This window comes from Ursus arctos, unplaced genomic scaffold (genome assembly GCF_023065955.2).
Source record: "Ursus arctos isolate Adak ecotype North America unplaced genomic scaffold, UrsArc2.0 scaffold_8, whole genome shotgun sequence".
In the NCBI taxonomy this organism is placed as follows: domain Eukaryota; kingdom Metazoa; phylum Chordata; class Mammalia; order Carnivora; family Ursidae; genus Ursus; species Ursus arctos.
The window spans coordinates 59,764,541-59,789,442 of record NW_026623100.1 but is presented as its reverse complement, the minus strand read 5'-3'; the positions used below and the strand labels follow the sequence as shown (position 1 = coordinate 59,789,442).

The 24,902-nt window shown below is 39.5% G+C and overlaps 1 protein-coding gene across 9 annotated transcripts in view; it reads left to right on the top strand.

The window, feature by feature from the left end:
• The window catches only part of LTBP1 (latent transforming growth factor beta binding protein 1), a 391,256-nt gene that overhangs the window by 224,039 nt on the left and 142,315 nt on the right, over positions 1-24,902 (top strand). For all 9 annotated transcript variants that reach the window (XM_057309361.1, XM_057309360.1, XM_048222571.2 and 6 more), the window contains 2 exons: positions 2,567-2,669; positions 6,726-6,797. In XM_057309361.1, coding sequence (XP_057165344.1) covers positions 2,567-2,669; positions 6,726-6,797 — 175 coding nt within the window. The remainder of the gene's footprint in view (positions 1-2,566; positions 2,670-6,725; positions 6,798-24,902) is intronic.

Below are 24,902 nucleotides of genomic sequence, written 5' to 3'. Positions count from 1 at the left end.
CCTGCCTGTGGCCACAAAGATCTCTCAGGCCTTTTCTGGCTCACATGGAAGCCTCTTCATAATTAACTACCTCAGGGGGCATGTGTGAGACTCTGTGCCTTGTTATAAGCCTGACTTCATCCCTTGCAGCCTATTATTATCTTGTGCAGGCTCAATTTTGAGAAGAACACACAGTTTCATGGTACCACCTACACCGTCATTTATTTAATCGATTTGGATGGTTTGTGCTGCTCTTGGCCTTGGACCTGCAAAAACAAAGCCATGGGATAAAGCAGCCCGAATCCTGTAATGAAAACTTTGTACCTTTTCTGAGGCCTGGTAGAGAGAGATGATTTATTTTTACCCTACCAAATAAAACATTCTAGGAATCTGAGGTGAAAATTGGATTTTAACTGCTACTAAAATTTTGAGCATATAAAGTCAGCAAGTGTTGAAAGTTTTGCCTGATGAAGAGAAGAACCTGAAGAGTCTGGTACAAGAGTGATCGACATCTGAGGTACCCTGGTATCCTGATAAAACCGGAAATAATCAGGAGGCACCCCAGCAGTAGAATGCCACTGTGGAGATGGACATCTGTGTTCTCAGCATCATCACTGGTTTCCCGTCTTGGGCCTGTAGCACAGTTCCCTCCTCCTTCTTCCTGCTTCATATTTCAGACGTAAGCCTTCTGTGACTGAGCCCAAGGAGTCTGGGAACAACCTGAATCCAGCCACTGTATGCTTTTCTTCTGCCAGGTTCTCATTTGTTGGTGTGTTCCCTTTCCTCCCCGTCTCCCTGCCCTTCCCCCCTCAGCCCCCATCATTTACTGTCTTCGAGAGCACACAACATCTTGTTGAAATCACTAAAAACCGCAAAAACCTAAGGATTTCAGAACTAGGATAGACCTTCATTAACTGTGCCGGGCCTTCCCTGGCTTTGTTTTACAATTTCAAACCTGTAGTCACTCAGAGCCTCCGTCAGAATGTTGCCTGTCTGGATCTGGTGGCCTACCAGGTGCCTGGTGTCCCCTGCCCTTCTAAGGGTCACCTCCTGCCCAGACTCTGCCACCATGTTGCGCTCACTAGCCTGGGTGCGTTTGCTACCTTTTCCTGGTTTTCACAGAGCCACTCCTTGTCTGGATGGACCGCAGCTAGGTTGTTTCTTAGTTCCTTGGATTGTTTGCTCCTTCCTTCGTTCAGAATTTATTGAGCATGTGCACTGTGTATTGGGATATAAAGATACATAAGATACATCTGCATTTAATTAAAAAGCATAGCGGAGGCAGTGGAGCTGTGTAGTGTGCTGTGGGGTGAAGAGGAAGGAGGAGCTCACTGAAGCTGAGGAGACAGGAGGCTTCCTCGTGACAGCTCTTTAGAGCTGGAGTTCACAGGGTAAAGTTTCTCCAGGCAAAGGGAAAGGGAAGGGTGTAGGGTATACTAGAGGAAAGAGACAGCTCTTGGAAAGATACTCGTTCAGAAAATAAACAGTCTTTTAGCGTGCCTGAAGACTAGATGTAGAGAGGTGGAGGGGGGCAGAGGGAAAGTCACATACTCTGAGGCAGAGTAGGGAGGAACTCGGAGGTCATCCTAGGGAGTCACTGCAGGTTTTTGATCAATAGAATAATGTCATCAGATTGGTCTTTGGAAAGATGACACTGGAAACTGTTTGGAGGACTTTTTAGAGGTTGAGGCAGAGGAAGGCAGAGTGACAGCTCAGCTATGGGGTCTGGGCTTAGCCTACAGAGTATCGATGGAGAGCCTTGTGGTCTTTCTTGCGCAAGTGGCCTTGGGATGGGTACACAGAGTAGGATCTCTTTGGCTAGGCCTTTTCTGACCCCATTGGGTTGGCCTGATGTCAGGCCCCTGCTTGCCAGCCTCTCGAGACCTCCTGTGATTTACCAGGAGAGGAGATGGGTCTTTATATTTGACAGCTGTAAGCCCCGCTCTTCTGCCAGCTAGCCTTTGCTTAAACCTGCCAGCACCTTCCTAACTCGGCTGACCCCCCTTGGCTGTCTCGAGCTTTCGTCTCTGCCAAAGCTGATCTGGCACAGCCAGTGATCATTTGTTGTACTATCCTCTCTTGTCCTGTTCCTGTCAAGGCTTTGGTGGTTATAGGAAGACCAAAGCCTTTTGTAGATGGGACCTGTGCCACATTCTCAAGGTTGACACACCTGCACCACACCCTTATAGCTGTGTTCCCTCTTGACCCACAACAGAGCTGCCAGCAGACAGTTACACTAAATTTTAAAAGTTTGTGTTGAACTTTTGAGTTGAGATTCTTCTTAAGGAAAAGAAAGCGGGGGGGAAGGGGGCATTGGAAACGTATGTTTTATGAAGTGCCCTGAGCAGTGACAGATTTTCTTAAGACTCTAAAAATGCCAAGAAGCTCTTAGAAATATGCCTGTTCATTAGCGTCCTATTGATTCTGTTCTGGCGTTTTGTTTCAAAGTTTGAGGGTTTTTCCCCCCTCTCTAATTGTGTCAATAACAAGGGAACTGTTTTATAATGTGACTGGGAAACACAGCATGCTCTAGGGCTGGTCATCTTGCACTCAGTTAACCTTCATTTTTCCCATCTCATCGCTGCAGTGTGGCAAGGCGCTCCCAGGCCTTTCAAAGCAGGAGGACTGCTGTGGAACTGTGGGTACCTCCTGGGGCTTTAATAAATGCCAGAAATGCCCCAAGAAGCCATGTAAGTGACGTTTCATCATTCCTTCGCATGTTAATGTGGCATATCTGTTTCCTTACCATGACACTTGTAATGGTGAGATAGCATTAAACTTTCAAAGAATGCTGACTGAATTCTAGAACATAGTGGTAAAATTTGCATTTCCAGAAACCTTGCTGCAGGTCTCAGAAAGATTTCCTGTCGATTCCGTGTTTTAACAAGCAGTTCTCAGCTGCCTTCTCCAGTTGGATTACTTATTTTTAAAAAGCGTTTTTAAGAGGGCAGTACGCTAAAGTAGGCTCTTTTTTCCTTGAGGTGAAGAGAAGATAAGAGGTCTTAAAAAAAATTGTAAATGTTTCAGAAACTGATAAAAAGTTAGTGAAGCTGTTATTTCTTAGGTTAAATTCCTTGAATGAAATTTTTATTAATAGCCACAATAGAGGTTTGTTATACTGTAAGTTTTCAGATTTCACTGAAAAAAAAAAAAAGGCTAAAATGGAGAAATGATTCGTTGCTGATCTCTAAAAGATAAATCTACAGTCACTAGGATACAGTATTTTTCCCTTCTCTTCTTAGTCACCATTTTTATTCTTTATTTTTTTTAAAGGTTTATTTATTTGAGGGAGAGAGAGAGTGTGTGTATGCACTTGCCCACACATGTGGGGGGAGGGGCACAGGCAGAGGGAGAGCGGGAGAGAGAGAGAGAGAAGCAGACTCCCTACTGAGCATGGGGCTGGATCCCAGGACCCTGAGATCATGACCTCTGCTGAAACCAAGATTCGGACTCTTAACTGACTGAGCCACCCAGGTGCCCCAGTCACCACTTTTTGATACCATCACAGTTCTCAGTGACTTTAATCTATATTGATACCCATATGTTCCGGTTAGTCTATAAATTCTGGTTTTTAGAACCTAATGATTTGAGTAAATCCAGATTTGTGACTCTCTGTTACTATTTCCCCAATTATAGTTAATATTTTTAGTTTTTGAATGTAACATTAACTCTGGCTGATTCCTAATAGAGATTTTTTAGGAAACCAGAGGTAACTTTTTTTTTTAATACTTACATATCACATTTTCCCAAGAAAGCAAGTGATATTTTCCTCAGTCATCTTCCTTTGCTTATATAACTGAAGATTTGTATAGTAGGATTTTACACTTTGTGTTGCAAGGAATTTCTCATTTGCTTCAATTAGATAATTTTTATTTATTCTTCTGAAGCACCTATGATTTGTTATACTCAATTGTCTTTCACACCTCTGTTTAATCTAGAATCTGCCATCTTGAAATCACTGCTCCATAGCTTTGTTTTATGTACTATTGTTCTGCTATCATAGTAATTTTTTCGTCAATAATTGTCTCATTGCCTATCATTTGGACCTCCTCATCTCTGAAACTTACGTTTTCTAACATGTAACCCAAAAGTTACTAAGAAGGCAATTGAGAACTGCTTATTAAAACACATCATGCCTAAAATTTCATTTATTTTGTTGATACTGCTTCTATTTTTTTTTTTTTTTTATTTTAGAGGGCTAATTTGTGAAAACACCCACTCAAGTTTCCTGTAACTAGTGAATTCTTCATTTAGGGAAAGAGTCACATAAATGAAGACCGTCATTACTGAGAGTGTCCCCTGTGGACTTTTTATGCTGATTCAATAATGATTGGTAATGTGGATTTCCAGTAAGTGGGTTGAGTGTGATAGTCCCTCCTCACTGAATGATCCATGTGCCTAAAATTATTCTGGGAACCTGACCAAAGGGATATCCAGGAGAGATTTGATATGATGTAAAGAGCATGGAGTTTGGAGCTAGGTAGACCTGAGTTTGACCCCCAGCTTGGTCATTTGCTATTGTCTATGGATCATGAAACAAGAGTCTATATTTAAAAAGTTGAAAATGCTTTGCTTTTTTTTTTTTTAAACGTCCTATCCTCATACACTGTGCAAGTTTGTCTGTAGGAATATTGTGGAAAGGGTGGTATGTTTCCCGCCTCTAGGTCTAAGGACTGCAGAAGAAGTCCAGTTCTTCCAACTTTATTCTGGGGCCAAGTTCATGTTCTCTAATACTTGTTCCATCTTTTCCCGTATCTTATGTCTTTTTCTTATCCCTCCTTCTCTCTGTGTTTTTTCCTTAACTGCTTCCCTTTCCTCCATTTTCTCAATCCCAAAGTTGCGAAAGGGACAGAAGTTAGGGGTAAAGAGAATCCTAGATTCTTGTTGTCATTTTTTAATCCCTAACCTCTACTCCTGACCTTCTGTTGTTTTTATTTAGAATTGTGTTTTCTGAGCATAAATAAATTCACTGCCTTAAATGATTTTGTTCGTTCTATATTTTAGTGCTAGTAATAATTTAAGGAGAATGTGAAAGTACAAAGTTGCTATCACTTCTGACTAAACACTGATGAAAATAAATTCATATGGCTCATGTAATTTATAAAATTAAAGTGATTGATTTCATTTCAGGAAGGGCAATGTGGATTATGACTGAAGTAAACTATTAACATCTTGACATTTACTCTGTTTGTGCTGTCCTAAGTGACTCACTCCCAAGAAACACACTCAGGGTCACATTCTTCCTGTGTCATTTAGAAACTTTCCTTTCCTTGGTTGGTACTACTCTCTAAATCATATTCATTTTGGAAGACAGCAGACTTTCCTTGGCTTTAAGTGCTATGGTTTTGTGTTCCATGCCTTTTTTTTTTTTTTTAATTTTCACTTTAAGTAGTTCAAACTTCAGTTTTCAAGTGGCTTTTATTTAATGTTTGAAGTTTTTGTTTAGCCACATACAGAAAGACCTTTTACTGTTGACCAGTTTTTACTGAGAAAACTTAATTTTAAATCTGCAAATGATTTCATTAAATACTCTGTAATCTATTAAAAAGGTACTTAACATGAACAAGTCACTTGCCCTTTAAAAGTTTTTAGAAGAAAATTAACATTGAATCCTAAGTTGAGGAGGACCTAAAGAGGTCATCTGGTCTGGCTCTCTGCCTGAAGTAGATGATTGTTGAAACTTTTGAACAAGATATTCCCCCTTTGGCTTTGAAAAGTCACACACAGGGATCCCAAAATCTCTGTAGGCACCCTGCTCCAGAGGGTCTACATTCTATGGAAGACTAGTTATGGGGCCAAGGAGCTTGAATGGGGTGACTCCTCACAGGTCAATTTCTCCCTCCTTATTATTCCAAGACTCCTCACTATAAACTTTTCCCAGAATTCAGAAGGATCTGAAGAGATAGGACGTATAGCAAAGAAAGGAAGTGAAGGAGGAGAGAGGAACATTCCATTAGTGGAGAATAAAGAGCATGTGTTAGGGACAAAATAATTTTATTTTCCAAAAGAAAATTTGTTTTCATTTTGAATTGTCCCTCTTTACTCCTTGTTCCTGTCTTTTTAGTGGTCTAACCATCCATCCTGTTTTGATTATTGCCTATTTTCTATTGCTTATGATTTTCTTAAAGAATACCTTATGGCAGGAAATAATGACATCTGTCATCTCATGAGTGGTTTTGTCAGGCATGTCGGTAGGCATTTTGCATAAATTATGTCTAAAATCCACAACAGCCCTGACCTGCTCAGTAGATGTGAATACTCCCATTGTGTAGAATCACCATGTGAAACCCAGAAAGCTTGTCTCCCAAGGTCGCAGAGCTATTGATAGGCAGAGCCACGATTTGAGCCTAGGTCTCCTTGGTCCCTGAACTTATGCTGTATCCATTATGCCAAGAAGTCCCTTGGGTCTCACTTAAGAGTGTCAGAATCAGTGAATAGGGTTTTGTTGGTAATTTGTTGGTAATATAAATAATCACTAATTACAAGAAAATATAAAATAGTCTTATGATTCTTTGGATTAACATAATCAAGATTTGCTGACAAACTACTCGGAACTATATCTATTGCAGAATAGGAAGTATACTGAAAAACAGGGATAATGTGAAAGAAACTGCTAGATATTGAGTTGGGTATCTTAGAAATGAATAAGACAGACCACTGATGACTTCAGTAGCTTAGGTTATCATGTTGGTAGTTTAGGACTGTAAGAATTTAAGCATGTAACAAAGAATTATTTCTTCTTACAGCTTATCACGGATATAACCAAATGATGGAATGTCTACAAGGTTATAAGCGGGTTAACAACACCTTCTGTCAAGGTAAGATTAACTGAATTCATTGGTGTAGACCCCATTGTTTTGGCTTTTTAGGAATTTGAGTTGTTTGACCATGTTTTGCTCATTAGCTCAGTGTGTGAAGGTCATAGCAGTGACTACCTCCTGTTCACTCAGTTTAGCTGTAAGGAAATAAAGAGTTCTAGTGTATGGTTACTAGAATTAGTAACATTTAAACTTCATGGAACTTTTCCCCCCTTATGTTAATTTGCGATGAAATCCACAGGAGATTAGATTACGTTATGGAGCCCCCTATGGTCTCCATGCTAGTCACTGCCTATTCCTGCGTAGGCAGATGCATGTTTGTGTGTGTGCAGGTGAGTACACACGTGTACCTAACAGTACTATTTCCTTGCTGACTCATAATTGGGTAGGAGTGTTCCTTTTTTCCCCCCCTCATCAGAATATTGCCACCTCGAAGTATTGAGGTCTTGAATATCAGGGTGAATACACGTTTCCTAGGCAATGGTTAAAGCTGTGTAGCTAAATGTGAAATGTCCTGAGTACTTTCGCTCAGGGTATTTTGAAACATGTAGCAGAATCAAACAAGCAGGGGGGGTCCTCAGAGATCATTTAACCCAGTGTCTGTACCTTATAAATGGGGGCATTCAAGCCCAGACTGGCTAAGTGACTTCCCTGAGGGTAGAGCGAAGGTTAGAACTCAGGTTTACTGGGGCGCCTGGGTGGCTCAGTCATTAAGCGTCTGCCTTCGGCTCAGGGCGTGATCCTGGGATCGAGCCCCGCATCGGGCTCCCTGCTTCGCTGGGAGCCTGCCTCTTCCTCTCCCACTCCCCCTGCTTGTGTTCCCTCTCTCGCTGGCTGTCTCTCTCTGTGTCAAATAAATAAAAATAAAATCTTTAAAAAAAATTAAAAAGAACTCAGGTTTACTAATGCCTGGGTTAGTACCCATACATGATAACAAATTTTGTGTCACTTATTTTGCAGAATGTCCAGTTAATGCTCCTAATTTCCCCTGACATGTCTGGGATAAAGGTATTATTAGTAACTTGGAAATATGTCCACACTGAATAAAGAAAGAGCCTTCCAGAATCTTAGTCAACCAAAATCCATGTCAAGAACACAGCATATGTTTTCTGACTTGTTGTTTGGGCCTCTGTATCCTTGACCAGTATGTGTTTATAGGACAGAGTAATTAAGGTAATGTTACAAAATATGGATTAATTCCTATTAAAAGGGCTCATTTCAGTGGACTATCTTAATTACTTGAGAATTTTCTCAAGATGTTCCTTATTGCATCTAACTTTTATGATTTGTAGAGCTTTAGCAAACAAAGAATTCTCTTTTGAGATGCACAGAGGGGTACCATGTGTTTAAAAAAGTTTTGCCTTTAAATATAAGCCCTCATGGGAAAGAGTATTGGGGAAGTTAGATTTAACTGCTCAAGGAGAGGGCACCCAAGACAGTTTTGAAACCTCTGTAAACCTTAGTAACATGGGAATAACAGGTTAATCAATATTATCGAGGAATCAGTAGAATTTAAGACATCTTTAAAAGATTCTGTTAAACAGAGGGAAGATTGAATTAAATGGATGGAGGAAGGAATATGTCAAATGAATCAATGTATATTCTACAGTGTAAATGAAGTGACTGTTTCACAGATTTGGATAAAAATCTATAAGACAAGCCCTAGCTCATTTTTAGGTTGTGTTAGTAGAAGCAGAACAGGCAGGGTGTTGGAAGTAAATACTCTTGTCCTCTGCCAGTCAGACTGAATTTGAGGTTTGGGTGTTCAGTGTTCCTTGTCTGTTGGCTGATAAGGTCGACAAAGCTTGCAAAGGGCCTGGAAAACTGAGGGTTTGAAGCCCTGGAGAAGTGCAGATTAAAGAGAAATGTAATGGCTGCCTTACAAATATGCCTTTAAATGTTTGAATAACTGTCCTACAAAACAAGCCTTTGATGAGTTGCTTCAAAAATCAGTCAATAGGATGGAGTTAAAAGGAAGCATATTTATAACTACAAGCGAGCTTTTTGTGGGGAATAGCGTTCCCCAGCACTGTACTGAAATGCCTTTGGCAGTACTGAGCCTCCTGCACGCAGAGGTGACCCAATAGATCCTTAATAACAGCTAGCCACGGGGTGTTACAGGGAATTTCTGTCCTGTGCAGTGCATGAGGTTGGGTGACTGTGTAGGTCCATTGCAGTTGTCTGATGCTATCGTTATTCTGTTGCCTGGTATACAGGCTGTGGACGAGAAGAAAGAAATGACATCTTGGTCTGTCCCACAGATTTCAACCCCTGGAGAGGAAGTTTCCTGAAGTGTGCCCTGTGATGGGGTGTATCTGCCTGATTCTTAGACTGTAGACAGAGGAGGATCCCTATTTATCCTTCCCCATTGTAAACCTGTGTGCCTAAATGTTAGACACTCTCCAGAAGGTCATCTTTTCTTAACTGCAGATGATGAGGAATGTACATGTTTTCATGGTTGGGATGGGATGGGGTGGGGTGAGGTGGAATGTGGATGTTATTAATCCCAATTAAAACCAAGACACAGAGAGAGAAAGTAACTTTACCAAAATCACACAAATAATAAGAGGCCCGGCCAGGCTTGAACACCCAAACCACCACTGTTTCTGTGTGCCACATGGCCGCCTTTACAGATTTTGTATGTATCTGGGAAGTATGACTGATGTAGATACTAGCTCATTAGGACAGAATAGACGCCATCTGTTGTGAGGAGTAATAGGAGTCAAAGCAATTAATAGTAATTTGGTGTTGTGTAATAAGAAAAGATGGTTGTCCAATATATTTCTCCTTCTAGCTGGTTCAAGGTTCTACCAGTATTTAAAAATACCATGGTGGAAGTGGGAGTAAAACTTTGCAACTATTGCACTTGCTATCTCATTTAGCAAAATAGGATGAAAAACCCTTAAATAATTGCTAGATTATTGTCGTTGTTAATTTTTAATTTTGTGTTTTCCTCCTCTGGCATGGCTGGTATGGAGTGGCCTTTTGCAAGTTTTGTTCATACTGAGCATATCTTAATGGTTCCATCTCGTTCTTCGCACTGATGGTCAGTAACACCAAATCCTGGCTTTCGTTTGTCTCGGGAGGATATTTGCAAAACAGCATTATACTTTTTGGCATGGATTCTGGAGTGAAGTATCACAGAAAATTCTATTTCATGGTGCCTCCAAAAGGCACCGCTAAATTACACTACAGAGGAGATTGACTCATAAAATAATATGATTTCATTCATCATAATCTGTTAAAATTACTTTTGAGAGAAGGGCTTAATTTCACTCCCTTTGTGACACTATTGGTCAGCAAAATCAAATAGAACTTTCTCACATTACATACGTACACTCCTTTTTCCTAGAGTGTTGAAGCTTTTGATTTTGTTATCCTAGAGTTTTTCAAAAAGAGCCCATTAACCACTAATTACTTGTGCGTTCCACATTGTTCTTAGAGTTTAATGTCTTCTCAGTTTACAAAGCACATTTAAAATTAAAGTGATTAATAACTAGAATTACATTATTTCCTTCACCTAAGCAAACTAATGTCCTGAAACAACGTTTAGTAATGTGGGCTCAGCAACAAAGAACCAACTGTGTACAAGTTAATTTGAGGAGCTTTGAAATAATTGCCCTCCAAGTTGGGTTTTTTCTCCTCTCTAGTGGTGCTGCAATTATCTTTTCAAAGGAATGATTTATTACATATACACACATGGACTGCTAAAACCTGTCCTCACTACCCTTAGCGTTATGGAATTGTTATAATTTGCTTCATTTATCATAACAAACAATACAAGCATATTTCCTGGTGGATCTAGCACAGCATTTGTCATTTGATTATTGTGCGAAAGTTTGATGTAGAGCTGAAATTAAATGGATTAATACCTCATGAATATGATAATAGGAATTCCTGCTTTCATACGCCTTGACTCTAGGGCTCCATTCTTCCCTGTATTTTGAGTACTCTCACTTGCCCATTACTTTGTCATGAGATAAATGAGCTCTTAAAAATTAGGCGTAAATCCAAGTTTTAAAAACACATTTGGTTCTGAAATTACTTGGGGACCAGTCTGTTTAGTGAAGTCTTTTATTCAAGGCAAATACCTCTTTTGATATATTGAAATCACCCATTGCATGAGCTATAGGGATAAAATCAACCTAGTATTATTTTGTACATTTTTTAAGCACGTGCCAAGGTGCTGTGGGCAGTGCCAAAATGTATAAGTGAGAGACATCTACACTTTCAGAATCCAGTGTATGTATATTCCTTTTTCATAGATAATCTTGAAAACATTAAAGAATATTCAGTGATCCACAAACATTAATTGGCAGGGCTCTCCTGAGCTACAGACTAAGGATGAGTGATGAATAAGACATCCTTCCTGACCTTGGGCTTAGTGTAATTAAATCAGTCGGAATCAGCAGGACACAATTTGCTTTGTTCATGCTCCCAACTAGCTAAATTTTAGCTGACTCCAGATGAGCCCGTTAAAGCAAATATGAAAGAGCTGTCCACATAACTTTCTCTTGGCGTCATTTTATTACACCAGTTTTTCTGCTTTAATAAAATAAATTTACAAAACAGATACATTAGGGCATCATCATACCCAGTACAAAACTTTCACTGTGGAGCTCCTTTAAAATGGTACCCCAGATTGCATATGAAACCGAATTTTGTTTGGAACATAGAAAGGATACTGGTTATTTTTTTTCAGGGGCATATCTCTGTTATTAAGTGAAACTCACAACTCACTCCACACCAGTAAGCCATACATGGGATTTTTGGGTTATGAAGAGCTTGGCTGGACTATAGCTTCTATTTTGGACCTCTTAAACATTACAAAAAATTGTGACTGCCGTATGGTGAGCATATAGAAGACTGGTGTTTGGGTGCTTTGAGAAAACTAGAAAGTTCAGGTTTTAAAGAAAACCTACCTGCCTGGAGAAAAGAACGTGGCCTGTGGCATAATGCTGGGTTCACTTAGAATTAGAGTCATCATTTTACAGTTATTTTTAAAGGTGTAGTTATGGAAATTGAAAAGTTTTTTTTCCCATACAGTTAGTAGTTAAATGAATGTAACCTATTTTATCAGGTTTTGCATTCGGCATCATTTCTTGTGTCCTGTGCTTACTTTCTGGATTCTTTTTTTTTTTTTTTTAAAGTAGGTTTTTCAGGTAAAATACAGGACACCCAGTTAAACTTGAATCTCGGATAAATAGCAAATAATTTGGTTGGGACATATATACTACAAAGTACTTGTTTATCTGAAATTCAAATTTAATTGTGTGTCCTGTATTCTTATTTGCCAGTCTGTACTTTAAGATGATATTCTTTCACAGTTCTTTAAATGAGGGTCCCTGAAAAGCATATACTTTAGATGTCTGAAAATATTTTTCTTTTGAGCTCCTTCTGTAAGGAGACTGGTCAGGTGTAAGCTCTAGGTGGTTTTCTAGCAATATGTTTGACCATGTTACACTGATACCTTCCCACTTCTTTTTGACACTTTCCCTCCTTTGTAGATAATCTCTCTCTCTTTCAGGATCTTCTTTGAATTCTTTACTTTCTGTCATTTTGTCATGCTGTGTCGATATTAGCATGTATTTTGATTTTACTTAGTAGACAGAGTGTATTGTCCATCCAAACAGTCATGTCTCTCCTCAGATTTGGAAAATGATCAGCTGTTATCTCTTCAGATATTGTTTTTCCACCATGCTTCTCAGCTGAAACTCCTATTGACTAGTTTGGGGGACTTCTCTAATGCTCACGCCTCTGAGCAAGTCTTTTGTGCTTGTATCCTCTTTTAAAATTTTTTGATTTACTTATTTTTTGCTGCATTTTGAATGAATACCTCAGTTCCATCTTACAGTTTTCTAATTCTTGCTTTATTCTGCCCATCTGGACTCTATCCCACCTGTTATACTTTTAAGATTTTTTTCCACTTCTTAGGTTTCTAGTAATTTTTCATGGCTACCTGTTCTTGTTTCTTTTCTTTTAAATGTGTTCATTCATTTACCTTTTTAAACGTGTTGAAAAGTTGAGCCAGATTTCAGTTGCTGAGGAAGAACATTTCTGCACAGGTACTTAGAGATTCCTACCCTCACTTGCTAACTTCTTGGCTGCCCATGTTTCTTCCTGGACAGTAGTAGCCCCAGGAATTCAGTGGCTCCATCCACTGCCATGTATTTCCGTGCCATTTCAGGTTTACTAGGATATTTGCCTTGGTTGTTGTTGGTTTTTTTTTTTTATTATCCTCTTTATAATTTGTCTGTAATTGATATGTTTTTGAAACAGGAGAGAATGCCAAAGCATGGACTTACCACATTACATTTCTTTAACATTTATCCGTATCAGGATTGAGCTTTTTAAAATTCAAGGTGTCAATATTGGAATGTGGTATTTAATGTGTATATATATTATAAATTTTCTTTGAGTATGTTAAAAATCATTGAGAAAGCTTCAAATTATATAAATTAAATGTTATTCAAAGATTTTTTTTCCTGTTGTAATTTAGCCCCCCACAACATTAGTATATTGACTTTCTGCCATTTATTAACTCATTCATTTTACAGATATTTAATGATGATTTCAGTGGGAGTAGTCTGAGAAATATTAGAATATAATAAGACTTAATTCCCACCTTTATGAAGATCACTGTTCTCATGTATAATTGAAACATCAAGGCAGCATATAGTAAAGCTTAAGAAATGAACCAATTTCAAGAAAGTTCCCATTTAAAAACCTATTCTTTAAAACAAACACATTGTCTTTGCTATTTATAAAATAATTCATACCTATTGTTTAAAATTTAGAAACTAAAGAAATGTATAAAAATATAAATTACCTTAACCTCCTTCAAAAATGCATTTTTCTATAGTATATATAGTTTTTGAGATTATATTTCATGGATAAGTGTGAAGTGAAACTGTTTTTTCACTTAATAGATAATACATTCTGATGTTATTAAATCTTGTAAAAATTATTTTAATGCTGACCTAGTATCCCATTGGGTGGATATAGAATATTTCATTTAACCATCCCCCTAAAGTGTTATTTTCAGATTAGTTTCTATTTTTTCTTTTTATATATACTGTCACCGGCATACTTGAACACAAATCTTCAATGAATCCATGGTTATATTTATAAGAGAAATTGCTGGTACCAAGCTTTGATTCATCCTGTGCACATGACCTCTCAGAGAGGATGTCCATTTCCCTTCTCACTAACAATAGAGAGTTCATTCACTGTGCCCCTCCTCTCCTCTCCTACTTCCTTTCTTTACGAATTTGAAAACACGCAAAGGACAGTGAAATAGTATCTTTTTCTTCACATAGACCCTGTGCATTTCTATTTAAGCTCTCCCCAGGTATTTTTTTTAAAGATTATTTATTTATTTGTGGGGGAGCGGAGGGAGAGAATCTTCAAGCAGGTTCCAACCTCAGCAGGGAGCTCATCATTGCGGGGCTTGATCTCACCACCCATGAGATCATGACCTGAGCCAGAATCCAGTCAGATGCTTAACCAGCTGAGCCACCCAGATGCCCCCATTGCTTCATTTCTAATTGCTGTTGATTTTATCGATGTGAGACTTTTCTCCTTATGGTATTACTTGCATAAGAATAACTTGATAGTTTTCTTTTTTCTAATACAATACATTTCCTTTCTGGTCATTATGACTTACATATTTTTATCTGCCCATTTATATATTTTACTAGCATGTATTGAGAGCCTATTTAGGGGAGCCATTGTGTTGGATGCTTGAGGTATGTCATAATCAAACAACCCTGTGAGATAAGTAGTGTTATCTTTTTTTTTTTTTAAACTGATAAAGAAACTGAGTCTTGAGGCTCAAAGAAATTAAGTGATGGAAGGTCACATGGCTGGAGAGTGGTAGAATTTACCTCTGCAGCCTGGGCTCCCCTCCCTGTGCTACCAGCATTTATATAGCCGTTTATAGTTTATGAAAGTACTTTTTAAGAAAATATTTATTTGAGAGAGAGCACAGGGCTTGTGGAGGGGCCAAGGGGGGCGGAGAAGAGAGAGAGTCCCAAGCAGGCTCCACGCCCAACAGCAAGCCTGACTTGGGGCTTGATCTCACTACCCTGAGATAGTGACCTGAGCCGAAATCAAGAGTCAGACGCTCACTCAACTGACCGAGCCACTCAGGCTCATCGAAATCCTTTTTTTTTTTTTAAGACTTTATTTATTTATTTGATAGAGAGGGCATGAAAGCACAAGTAGGCAGAGCAGCAGGCAGAGGGAGAGGAGAAGCAGCTCCCCGCTGAGCAGAGAGCCCGATGTGCAGCTTGATCCCAGGACCCTGGGATCATGACCTAAGTTGAAGGCAGACACTTAACCGACTGAGCCACCCACGCGCCCCCCACCGAAAGTACTTTAACACATTTTCTCATTTCCTTGAATTCCGGACAGTGGCCACACGTACTTGTTACAGGTGAGGATGTAAAGCCTTGCTCAGTGAATGGCAGAGCTGAGAGGATATTAGACGCTCACCAGTACTTTCACAATCTGTGTTTAGCTCTTAGGCTCCTTTACTGGTTTGGTTTAGAAATCATAAAGTTCTCCAAACTTCATCATTTATTTTTATAGCAAATTGTCTTGTAAATGTCTCTGCTGTGTAGTTAAAAAAATTTTTTATCATATTATTAGTAAGTCATTGTACCCCCTCAGTTTTATTCAGAAATCTTTAATAAGCAGAATATTTATGCTTCTAAATGCTTTTGTGTTTATTTGTATGCTTTTGTTTTGTATTTATGCTTCTGTGCTTTAGTTTATGCTATAGTTCCTTTGGATTCTGAGGCACTCCTTTTCTGGTATCCTCTCTTCTCACACCAGGTGTGGATGAGCTCAGCCAGGCTCCGTCACGCATCTGTAATCACGGGTGCCTGGGGCTAGATGGTCTAGGATGATCTTGGCTGGGATGACTCCACCGTCTTCCACAATCTCTCATCTTCTGGGCAGCTAACATGGGCTGTTCTCATGGTGGTGGCAGGGTTCCACACAAAGCTTTTCAGGCCTAGGCTTGGAATTGACACACTCTCCCTTCAACTGTATTCTGGTGGCTGAAAGTCAGAAGGCACAAGACCAGCCCACATTCAGGGGGAAGAGGGGGATTGCATTCCACCTCTTCATAGGAAGAGCTGTGAAATCACATAGCAAAAGGCATGGAGAGGTGGAGAGGTAGAGAATTGGCGTCATTTTGAAAATCAATCTGTAACACCGTGATGGCTTATCCTGATTCAGCAAGGAAATGAAATTTGCTGGTATTAATGTGAGGTCACTTTACATCTGTATATGGAGCCATATTGACAAAGTATTGGTGAAAAAAAAAACCACTATTCTGGTGATTATATTAGAAACTGTGTAGTTCATTATATTTTTAAATAAACTTTGTATCCGTGTATAACCCATGTGTAGAACGGTGCACTCTCTTTTCCAGAAGGAATCACTAGCCTGACTCTTACAAGAATCTTTCAGTTTTGGATTTTTATGAACTTTCAAATGATCCAGTCTGTGTTCTTTTGAGTCTCTTCCCTTCACTCAGCAGCATGTGGCCAGTACCATTTCCTAATATTCACAATTCTGGCCAGTGAAGGGATAATATTCATTGATGTTTTCATTTAAAATCTTTTCAATACTTTTTTCCCTTCCTTCAGTGTGTTCTCTGACTTCTCTGTCTCTGCAGTGTTCTTTCCAGTTAGTGTTGTCTCTAAAGTTGCTTTCAGTTCCACTCTCGAAAGGGCATTGATTATTGTCATGTTTCTTTCTAGGAAGAAATAGGGAATGTGTATATGACAGCAATGTGGCTATAAATATGAAATTTAGAACCCGTTGTTCTTGCTATATATTTGGAAAGCTACAGTAAAAAATCAGTGGGTAGAGGTTAAAGCTGGAGTCCACCAGACTTGATAAATCAGTTCTTCAAAACACTTAAAAATGTCTAAAATTCTTTAGCCTGCCAGAAATTCATCACAATGCTCTGCTATCTCTAGTGATTTAATCCCAGTGCTGTGGTACTTAACGTGATTCTGAATCAAGTTTTACAAAAGTCAGTGTCTAAGAGGGAATGGATGTGTTACTGATTTGAAGGGGTTATTTTACTGTCCCAGGCATTTTCATAGAACTCCTGCTGCAGTTTCTAGTTTAAACAGGCACAGAATTTTTGGTAAGAACTTAAAAAGCTTTTGGTCTGGACCTGAGCATCATATTTCAGCATTTAAAAATCAATTTGGGACCCATTCCGATCCATTTTAGAGTCTTTTTCTAGTGTGTCTTCTTACTGTGCTTATATCACTGGGATAGGATTCAAAAAGGAAATGTCTGTTTATTTTATTCACTTTTCTTCAGGAAACACAGTGGTGAAGTGAGTCATTAGCACATTGTATTTTCCAATAGCTCTTTGACCTTAATCTCTGGGGCTATAAAATCAATGGGAAGATGACTCTTGTATCACGAGTGATGAGGAAAGCCCATGATGGATTCGTGTTACTGCGAGTGTTTCAAGGAGAAATTAATGTCGTGTCTGTAGACTAGAGTCAGAAATCCAAGACCAACAGAGATGTGTATGTTATTAGCATCTTCCATGTGTAGCACACATGTATTAAGAAATAAATACAAGCTGTTCTCTGGGCTCTGATAATTCTTTTATCATGTTACCCTGCAGACAGAAGAATTGGAAGGAAGGGAGTTGCTCACACGGTGGTTTGCCTCCTCTCAGTGAGTCTAGCGATGAAATCTATCTTGTGCTAGATTATCGTTTATGAAGGTGTTGGACAGTTACATGTCGGGAGGGGAGGCTACGGTAGTGGTGAGGCCGAGGTTGACACGAATAGGACTGCAAAGAGACCTATGGTACAATGGTTTTTGGGGCCATTCCCAGAGAGCATTTCACAAAATGTGCTCCACAGACCACCAGTTCAGAGCGATGTTAATAGACAGTGTGTGCAAAAGGGCTCTGTGGCTGAAGGTGTGAAAAACATCAAGTCAAAGAAAACTAAGAGTCCTTGCCAAATGACTTCTCAGGGTCTCTAATATGCTCGTGTATATAGAACGTGTGGTGTTTCTCAAACATATTTGGCCACAGGACCCTTTTACAAGCTTGTTTGACATAACATACCTTGGGTAATGTTGCTCTTAGAACATTGACTGTCAAAAAAAAATTTTTTTTTGGTTCACTTATTTCCTAAAATAATTTGGAAAAACTTAGTGTTCACCCATTTTTAAGCTGACGTCTACATTTTTCCCGTTAAAATTAAGTGGATGCAGTAGAGTCATTTCTGGGGCATTTATGTTAGATACGTGCTTTAAACATACTTTCATCAAAACCTTGGAGCTTCAGAGATGGTTCATTCCGTTTATGAATAATGTCACCATCTAACTTAATTGGCAAAAGCTGGGCCTTCTTGAACAAGCCAGACTTAACACTTTTCCTATGACTCGTCCTCAGGAGGGATAGATCTGTGAGATGTTCATATGTTTGGTGCCTTTGAGAATTCTGCATTGTATAGGGCAATGTGCTAGGTATAGAAAAGATTTCGGATGAGGAAGAGGTGTGCCTTGACTTGTAAAGAAGATGAAGGCTCTGAGGAAAGGAGGAGGGTTTGGAAAGGAAGATTGGCACATGTGTTCTTAGGAAAATTACTTTTAGAGAAGGAAACATATGAAGCCTCAAGATCTAGAAGTTGATTCCCTTAAATAAGAGTACCCAAGTCTGTGTGTACCTTGTGACATACTGTCATAAACCTTTAGGGATAGATGTACGTACCCAGTGGGAATCTGCTTTTGCAGAAGTTGAAGGGATACATATGTCCTCTGAGAGAATGCATTCTCTGTCTAAAGCAAGTGATCCCTATAAAATGGCCAAATAGTCTGTCTAGCTAGGAGAAGTATTTACTTCGAGAGGTATTTTTTCTGCTTTCAAGTGGAAGTGCTATTGCTAAATTGTATGCTGGAATTTCTGTCCATCAGCAAAAACTGAATATCCACAGCAGAATCTGTAGAAAGCTTCATATTTTCACACAGTATAAAGATCTTCATGTACTCTTCTCACCTTGTACTTAATTCCTTTCAGTTACTGGACATGCCTCATTTCCTGTATAAACTTGCGTCACTAAAAAGGCAGTAAATTATTACTTTGTTAAACATACATAGTTTCCTTTAGGAGAATGGATACATAAAAGTGTGTTTATTTCCCATAAGGACACTTATGCTATTCATAATATATTATGCATTAACTGTCATACTTTATTTATTCCTTGGCATTTTCAACCCTGGCAGGTTGTTTTGAAGTCTGAATATTTAAGCTGGAAATACCCTTGGGAATTATCTGGCTCAGCCCCTTTATATTACAGGAAAGGAACGTGAGATCAAGAGAAACTAAGTACTTGCTCTAGGTAACATAGGTTAGCATCCTAGTTATACCAAAACTAGGTCTTCATGGGCTATGTCTCTCATTAGATTTTTACACACCCTCCTTAACTCTCTTAAAAAATAAGATTTGGGGCGCCTGGGTGGCTCAGTCGGTTAAGTGTCCAGCTCAGGTCATGATCTCAGAGTCCTGAGATCAGGCCCTGCATGGGGCTCCAGGCTTAGCGTGAAGTCTGCCTGAAATTCTTTCCTTCTTCCTCTCCCTCTCTCTCTGCCCCTTTCCTCAGCTCACATGTGCATGCTCTTTCTCTCTCTCATGCACGCTCTCTCTCTCTCTCTCAAATAAATAAATCTTAAAAAAAACGATCTTGAACAAAATCATGCTTATAAAATGAGAATAACCATTGTGTTGCTCACCACCCAGGATTGTTACGAAGTTCCAATAAGAGGAGGTGTGCTATACAAATATAAGGGAGGAGGAGGAGGATTCTTTTTTTTTTTTTAAGATTTTATTTATTCATTTGAGAGAGAGAGAGACAGCCAGCGAGAGAGGGAACACAGCAGGGGGAGTGGGAGAGAAAGAAGCAGGCTCCCAGCGGAGGAGCCTGGTGCGGGGCTCGATCCCAGAACGCTGGGATCACGCCCTGAGCCAAAGGCAGACGCTTAAGGACTGAGCCACTCAAGCGCCAGAAGGAGGAGGATTCTTATCTCATTCTACTAGATTATTGTACCATTCTCTTCTATTGAAATACTAAAGCTGTGTTACATTAGGTTGTTTAAAGAGTCTCTTATTAAGCATATTTTCCATCTACTCTGTATTTTTCTGCTATCTGGGTAATAGATGCCCAGCCTTCAATTTTGTTTGTATTCGGTCGAACCATGTGACATTGCTAATATTCAACCATTTCAGGCTTACAAGAAGAGCAGTTTTGTATTACTGATCTTGGTATGGCCAGAAGCACATGGTAGGCTATAGTGGGCAGAGAAACTCTATAAATGTTTTCAGAGAGTTGAGAAGTATGTAAGTTCTCCTTCATGTTCCCTGTAGCCCTATAGATTTTTGCCTGCTGGAAAGGAGCACATAGGGCTGTGTGGGTTTCTTTCCTTCTTTCTGCTTCTGTCAGCTTCTGGACTTAGCAAAGCAGCTCGGCTTGGGAGGTTATAGGGTCTGGCTATTCAAGAGGGCCAGCTCCTCCAGCCATCACTTGCATCTTTGTTTGTAAACTCCGTGAACTGTGAGGTTGTACCATTCTTTGGAAGGATCGATTTCCACAGTGCTCTACAGAGGGAGAACAATGAACAAGTTCATATGTTTATCTGTTTGTTTAAACACTAAACTGTTTTCAATTTAATCAGAATACATTAAGGGAGATTGGCTGACCCTCTAAAATATGAGACTTCTGAAACACAGTTACATTTGTCAAATATGTTATTTATAAAAATGACCAAGTTAGAACCTTTTATTTGACTTAAAAAAAATAGCCGTAGGAATTGGAGTCTAAATAGAATTGTAATTCATAATTTACCCATCATGTTCCATATAATTGTCAAACTTTTGCCTGATAACATCTTCTCTTAGTTTACTCCTTAAACCTCTCATGTCCAGATATAACATGTTCAGTGAATTCATGTTTTGTTCTTAAAGCATTTCGAAGCTCTCGTTTCCTTCAGTTCATTTAGAAAGATCTGAGGAGCTTGGCTACCTGAGAAAGTCATTTGGATAACTATTCATGTTTCATATTAATTTGTAAGGCTCTAACTTAAAAACCATGGGGGATCAGTTTTTTATCTTTTTGATTTTGTTTTGTTTTTAAAGATTTTATTTGAGAGCGCGCAAGAGAGCATGAGTGGGAGGAAGGAGCAGAGGGAGAAACCAACTCTCCGCCTACCAGGGACACCCCGCCACCCCCCATCCCCCACCCCACCCCACCCCCGCCAGCCTGGCTGATCCCAGGACCCTGGGATCATGACCTGAGCCAAAGGCAGACCTTAACTGACTGAGCCACCAGGCACCCCTTGTTTTTGTTTTTTAAACACAGAGCATATAAACTAACCACCTACAGTCCTCAGGAGCAAAGCAGGGGATGGAAGAAGGAAGTGGCCAAAAAAAAAAAAAAAAAAAAAGAACATTTCTCTCTAGGTTTTAGGTGTAAAATTTTGTGTATTAGGAATTAACAATTTATGATTGGAATGCTTTTGAAGGTTTTGTGAGTGACTTGTTGAAACCTGCCATATGATTTGTCACAAAAATAAAAAGTCAGGATTTATAACCTTTAAAAATTTTGACAAGTGCCATCTTATTATAGAAACTCAGTGTTTGAAGCAAATGCGAGAGAACCGCTTGCTTAAAACAGCTGTACCAGAGATAATGCTAAGCGAAATAATCAAGCAGAGAAAGACAATTATCATATGGTTTCACTCATTTATGGAACATAAAAAGTAGGAAGATTGGTAGGAGAAGAAAGGGAAGAAGAAGGGGGGGTAAACAGAAGGGGGAATGAACCATGAGAGACTATGGACTCTGGGAAACAAACTGAGGGCTTCAGAGGGGAGGGGGGTGGGGGATCGGGATAGGCTGGTGATGGGCATTAAGGAGGGCACGTATTGCATGGTGCACTGGGTGTTATATGCAAGTAATAAATCATGGAACTTTACATCATAAAAAAAAAAAAGCTGTACCAGGTATGAAGAGCTCAGGGGACAGCTCAGCAGGTGGCAGTTAAGTCTGATAAACCATGTCAGAGACCTGGTCAAATTTGGTAGCGAGGACTATAGCCTTGCAGGTCACAAACCACACAGGCCCAAACTTAGGGTTGTGGGGGACCCAGTCTCTTGTGCTTTTAGCTAAGGCCATAGCACAGTCTCAGTGACAGCAGGAGATGGTCAGATGAACCAGATACAAATGCTGAGTCAAGTGAATGAAACCCATCAAGTCCTCTCCTGTAGCTAGCACCCACTTCACTCCATCATTCCTAAGACAGCCTCACTTCAAAATGGTCCCTTCTGTACTTACAAACTCGGAGTTTCATAATCTCTGTGTGAATTTCTCAGCAAGGACATTGTGGACATTTTTGGCTGAGCAATTCTTTGTCAAGGGGGACTACCCACACTTTTTGAATGCTAAGCTCCTTAGTATCAATCTCTGTCTTCTCCAGCCCTGTGACAACCCAAAATGTCCCTCCCATAGGTAAGTGCACACCCTTCCTCCTTTGAGGATCACTGTCTGATCTCCCTGACTACAGAGAGGGAAGCGATGACTTACAACATTACTGACCTTACTGACCTACAACATTCCCTAGATATTTGCATTTAGAAGAGAATGTTTTTGTTTTCAGAAGACCAATAAATATATGAGAAGGAAGTGCAAATTAAAACCACAGTGAACTAACACTACACTCCCACCAGAATGGCTATAATGAAAAAGACTGACAATAATTTGGTGAGGATGTGAGAAACAGTTGGTCCTGGGGATGGAAATTGGCATATCCATTTTGGACAAGTATGTGATTATTTATTAAAGTAATCATGAGTCTTCTCTAGTGAGTCAGAAATTCTGCTCCTAGATAGACACAGGGGAGTAATGAGTACGTTGGCCTACCAAAAGTCGTCTATATAAGAATGTTCACAGAAGCATTGTTACTGATGCCAAAAATTGGAACTAACCAATGTCAATGTCAGTCAGCAGTTGAATGGATAAATTAATTTTGATATCCTCACACAATAAAGCATAACAGCAGTAAAAGAATGACTAGTTGCATGCAACAGTGATGAATCTCACAGGCATAATAATGAGTAAAAGTCAGTCCAAAGAACATACGCAATAGGATTCCCTTTAGATGAAGTAGAAGAACAGGACAGACTAATGGATGATAGTAGTTACCTGTGGGGGCAGAGATGTTGATGGGAAAGGGCAGTAAAGGAGCCTTCAGAGGCAGTGGAGATGTTCTGGATGGTGGTTACTCAGTTATGTATGTGTGCACACGTGGAGATACACATACCCATCTATGTGTAGAAGTTCATGTAGCTGTATAGTTAAGATCGATATACTTTGCTGTATATAAATTAGGAAGGAACTTGGAAATTTAATCTCTAATTTATGGTGTTTTAGAGACTAGGTTAAAAAATAAATTGAGGCAGTTAAGGGAGATAGGAGTTTTTCCGGAAGTCGAGAAGGTGTGATGTAGAAAGTTGCAAGCTTCTAGAGCCAAAATTAGGGGAGGTGGTGTTGCTAGTGCTGGTGGCACAAGCTGATAAAGGTAGAGAGGGTAGGAAATGCATGATTCCCCTTCCTCTTGAATGTTTCTATTCCTATATATAGCCATAGTGGATTTTTTAAAAAGTCTTAATTCCTGTCCTCCATTCCCATGGCATCATGGTTGAAGCTGTGGGCAATGTTGAGGAGAGTCAAAGAGAGGATATTGGAAGAGGGCAACCACAAGCAAGTGGTTGTACATCAGATATTTATGCATTGGAGGAGAAAACCTTCATCTTAACCTGGCAGCCAGAAGTGAGGCTGGTACACCACTTCATAGACAACTCCAGTCGAGGGAAAATTTTGCATCCAGGAGGTGAACATGGAATATGTGGGGGTGCAACCAATGAACAGGAGTGTATGGGCCACTCAGAGAAGGAAAATGGCCTCTAAATCACAGGCAAGTGGGGACATGAGGGAAAACAGAAGAGTGCAGATTTTGTCCAGCCTTTTTGACCATAACTGGCTGACCATAACTGGCTGGTTACCCATAACTGGTTGAGGTTTAAGTTGGGACATACGATAAGGGCTTTTCTTATACCATGTAGCCCCAACTGGACTTGGCTTTCTTCCTGGTCCTTCATGTGGTTTTCTTGAGGAGAATGAGTGATAGGGGAATGTTTTCAGTTACATGCTGTGCATAAGTGTGTATTACAGCACAGTGTACACTCTGGTAAAGAATAAGACGATCAGGTGCTGACTGTCCTATGTGGTGCCAGGTGTAATCTAGCGGTGCCAGTTTTCAGCTGGATCCAAGTTAGAAAGTGGTAGAATTTATACAACTATTATATGTGTTCATTTGTTATTTGGATGTCATTGAAAATGTGTTTTATCACTGAAATAAAAAACTGCCTGTATTTGATAAAATAGGTCTGTTATAGAAATCAATGGCTACTTAGAATATGAACTATAAGCAAATAATGATTTATTGAGGGCTGTATTTGCCTCATTATGTGACAGTTTTGCTAGTAATATTTTGTTACCAATCATGTCCAACTTTAATTTAGAAAATTAATTTTGAAATCAGTAATAAACATTTTATTAGAATTGATGATGGAAGCAAGCAAATATTGTTGGAAACAAAAGTGCTAATAACTATGTCTGTTAACTGTTAAGCTTCATAAGCCACCCTGAATAAAAATAGAAATGACTATTAATTTTTCACTTTTAACTTGTCCTATTCTTTTTTTCATTTTTACTTATTTACCTCTACAAAAGACTCTATAATCTTTTTTTAAAGCACACATTTTTATCTCTCCTCTTCCAAATCATTTTGATTTTCCTTCGGATCCCTGTCATAGCCCATTTGGGCTGCCGTAATAGAATACCCCCGACTGGGTAGCTCATAAACCACAGGTACTTACTGCTAATGGTTCAGAAGGCTGGCAAGTCCAAGTTCACGGTTCCAGTATGGTCGCCTTTTGGTGAGGGCCCTCTTTGGTTGCAGACGCCTCTGTTGTGTCCTCACATCATGGAAGGGACTA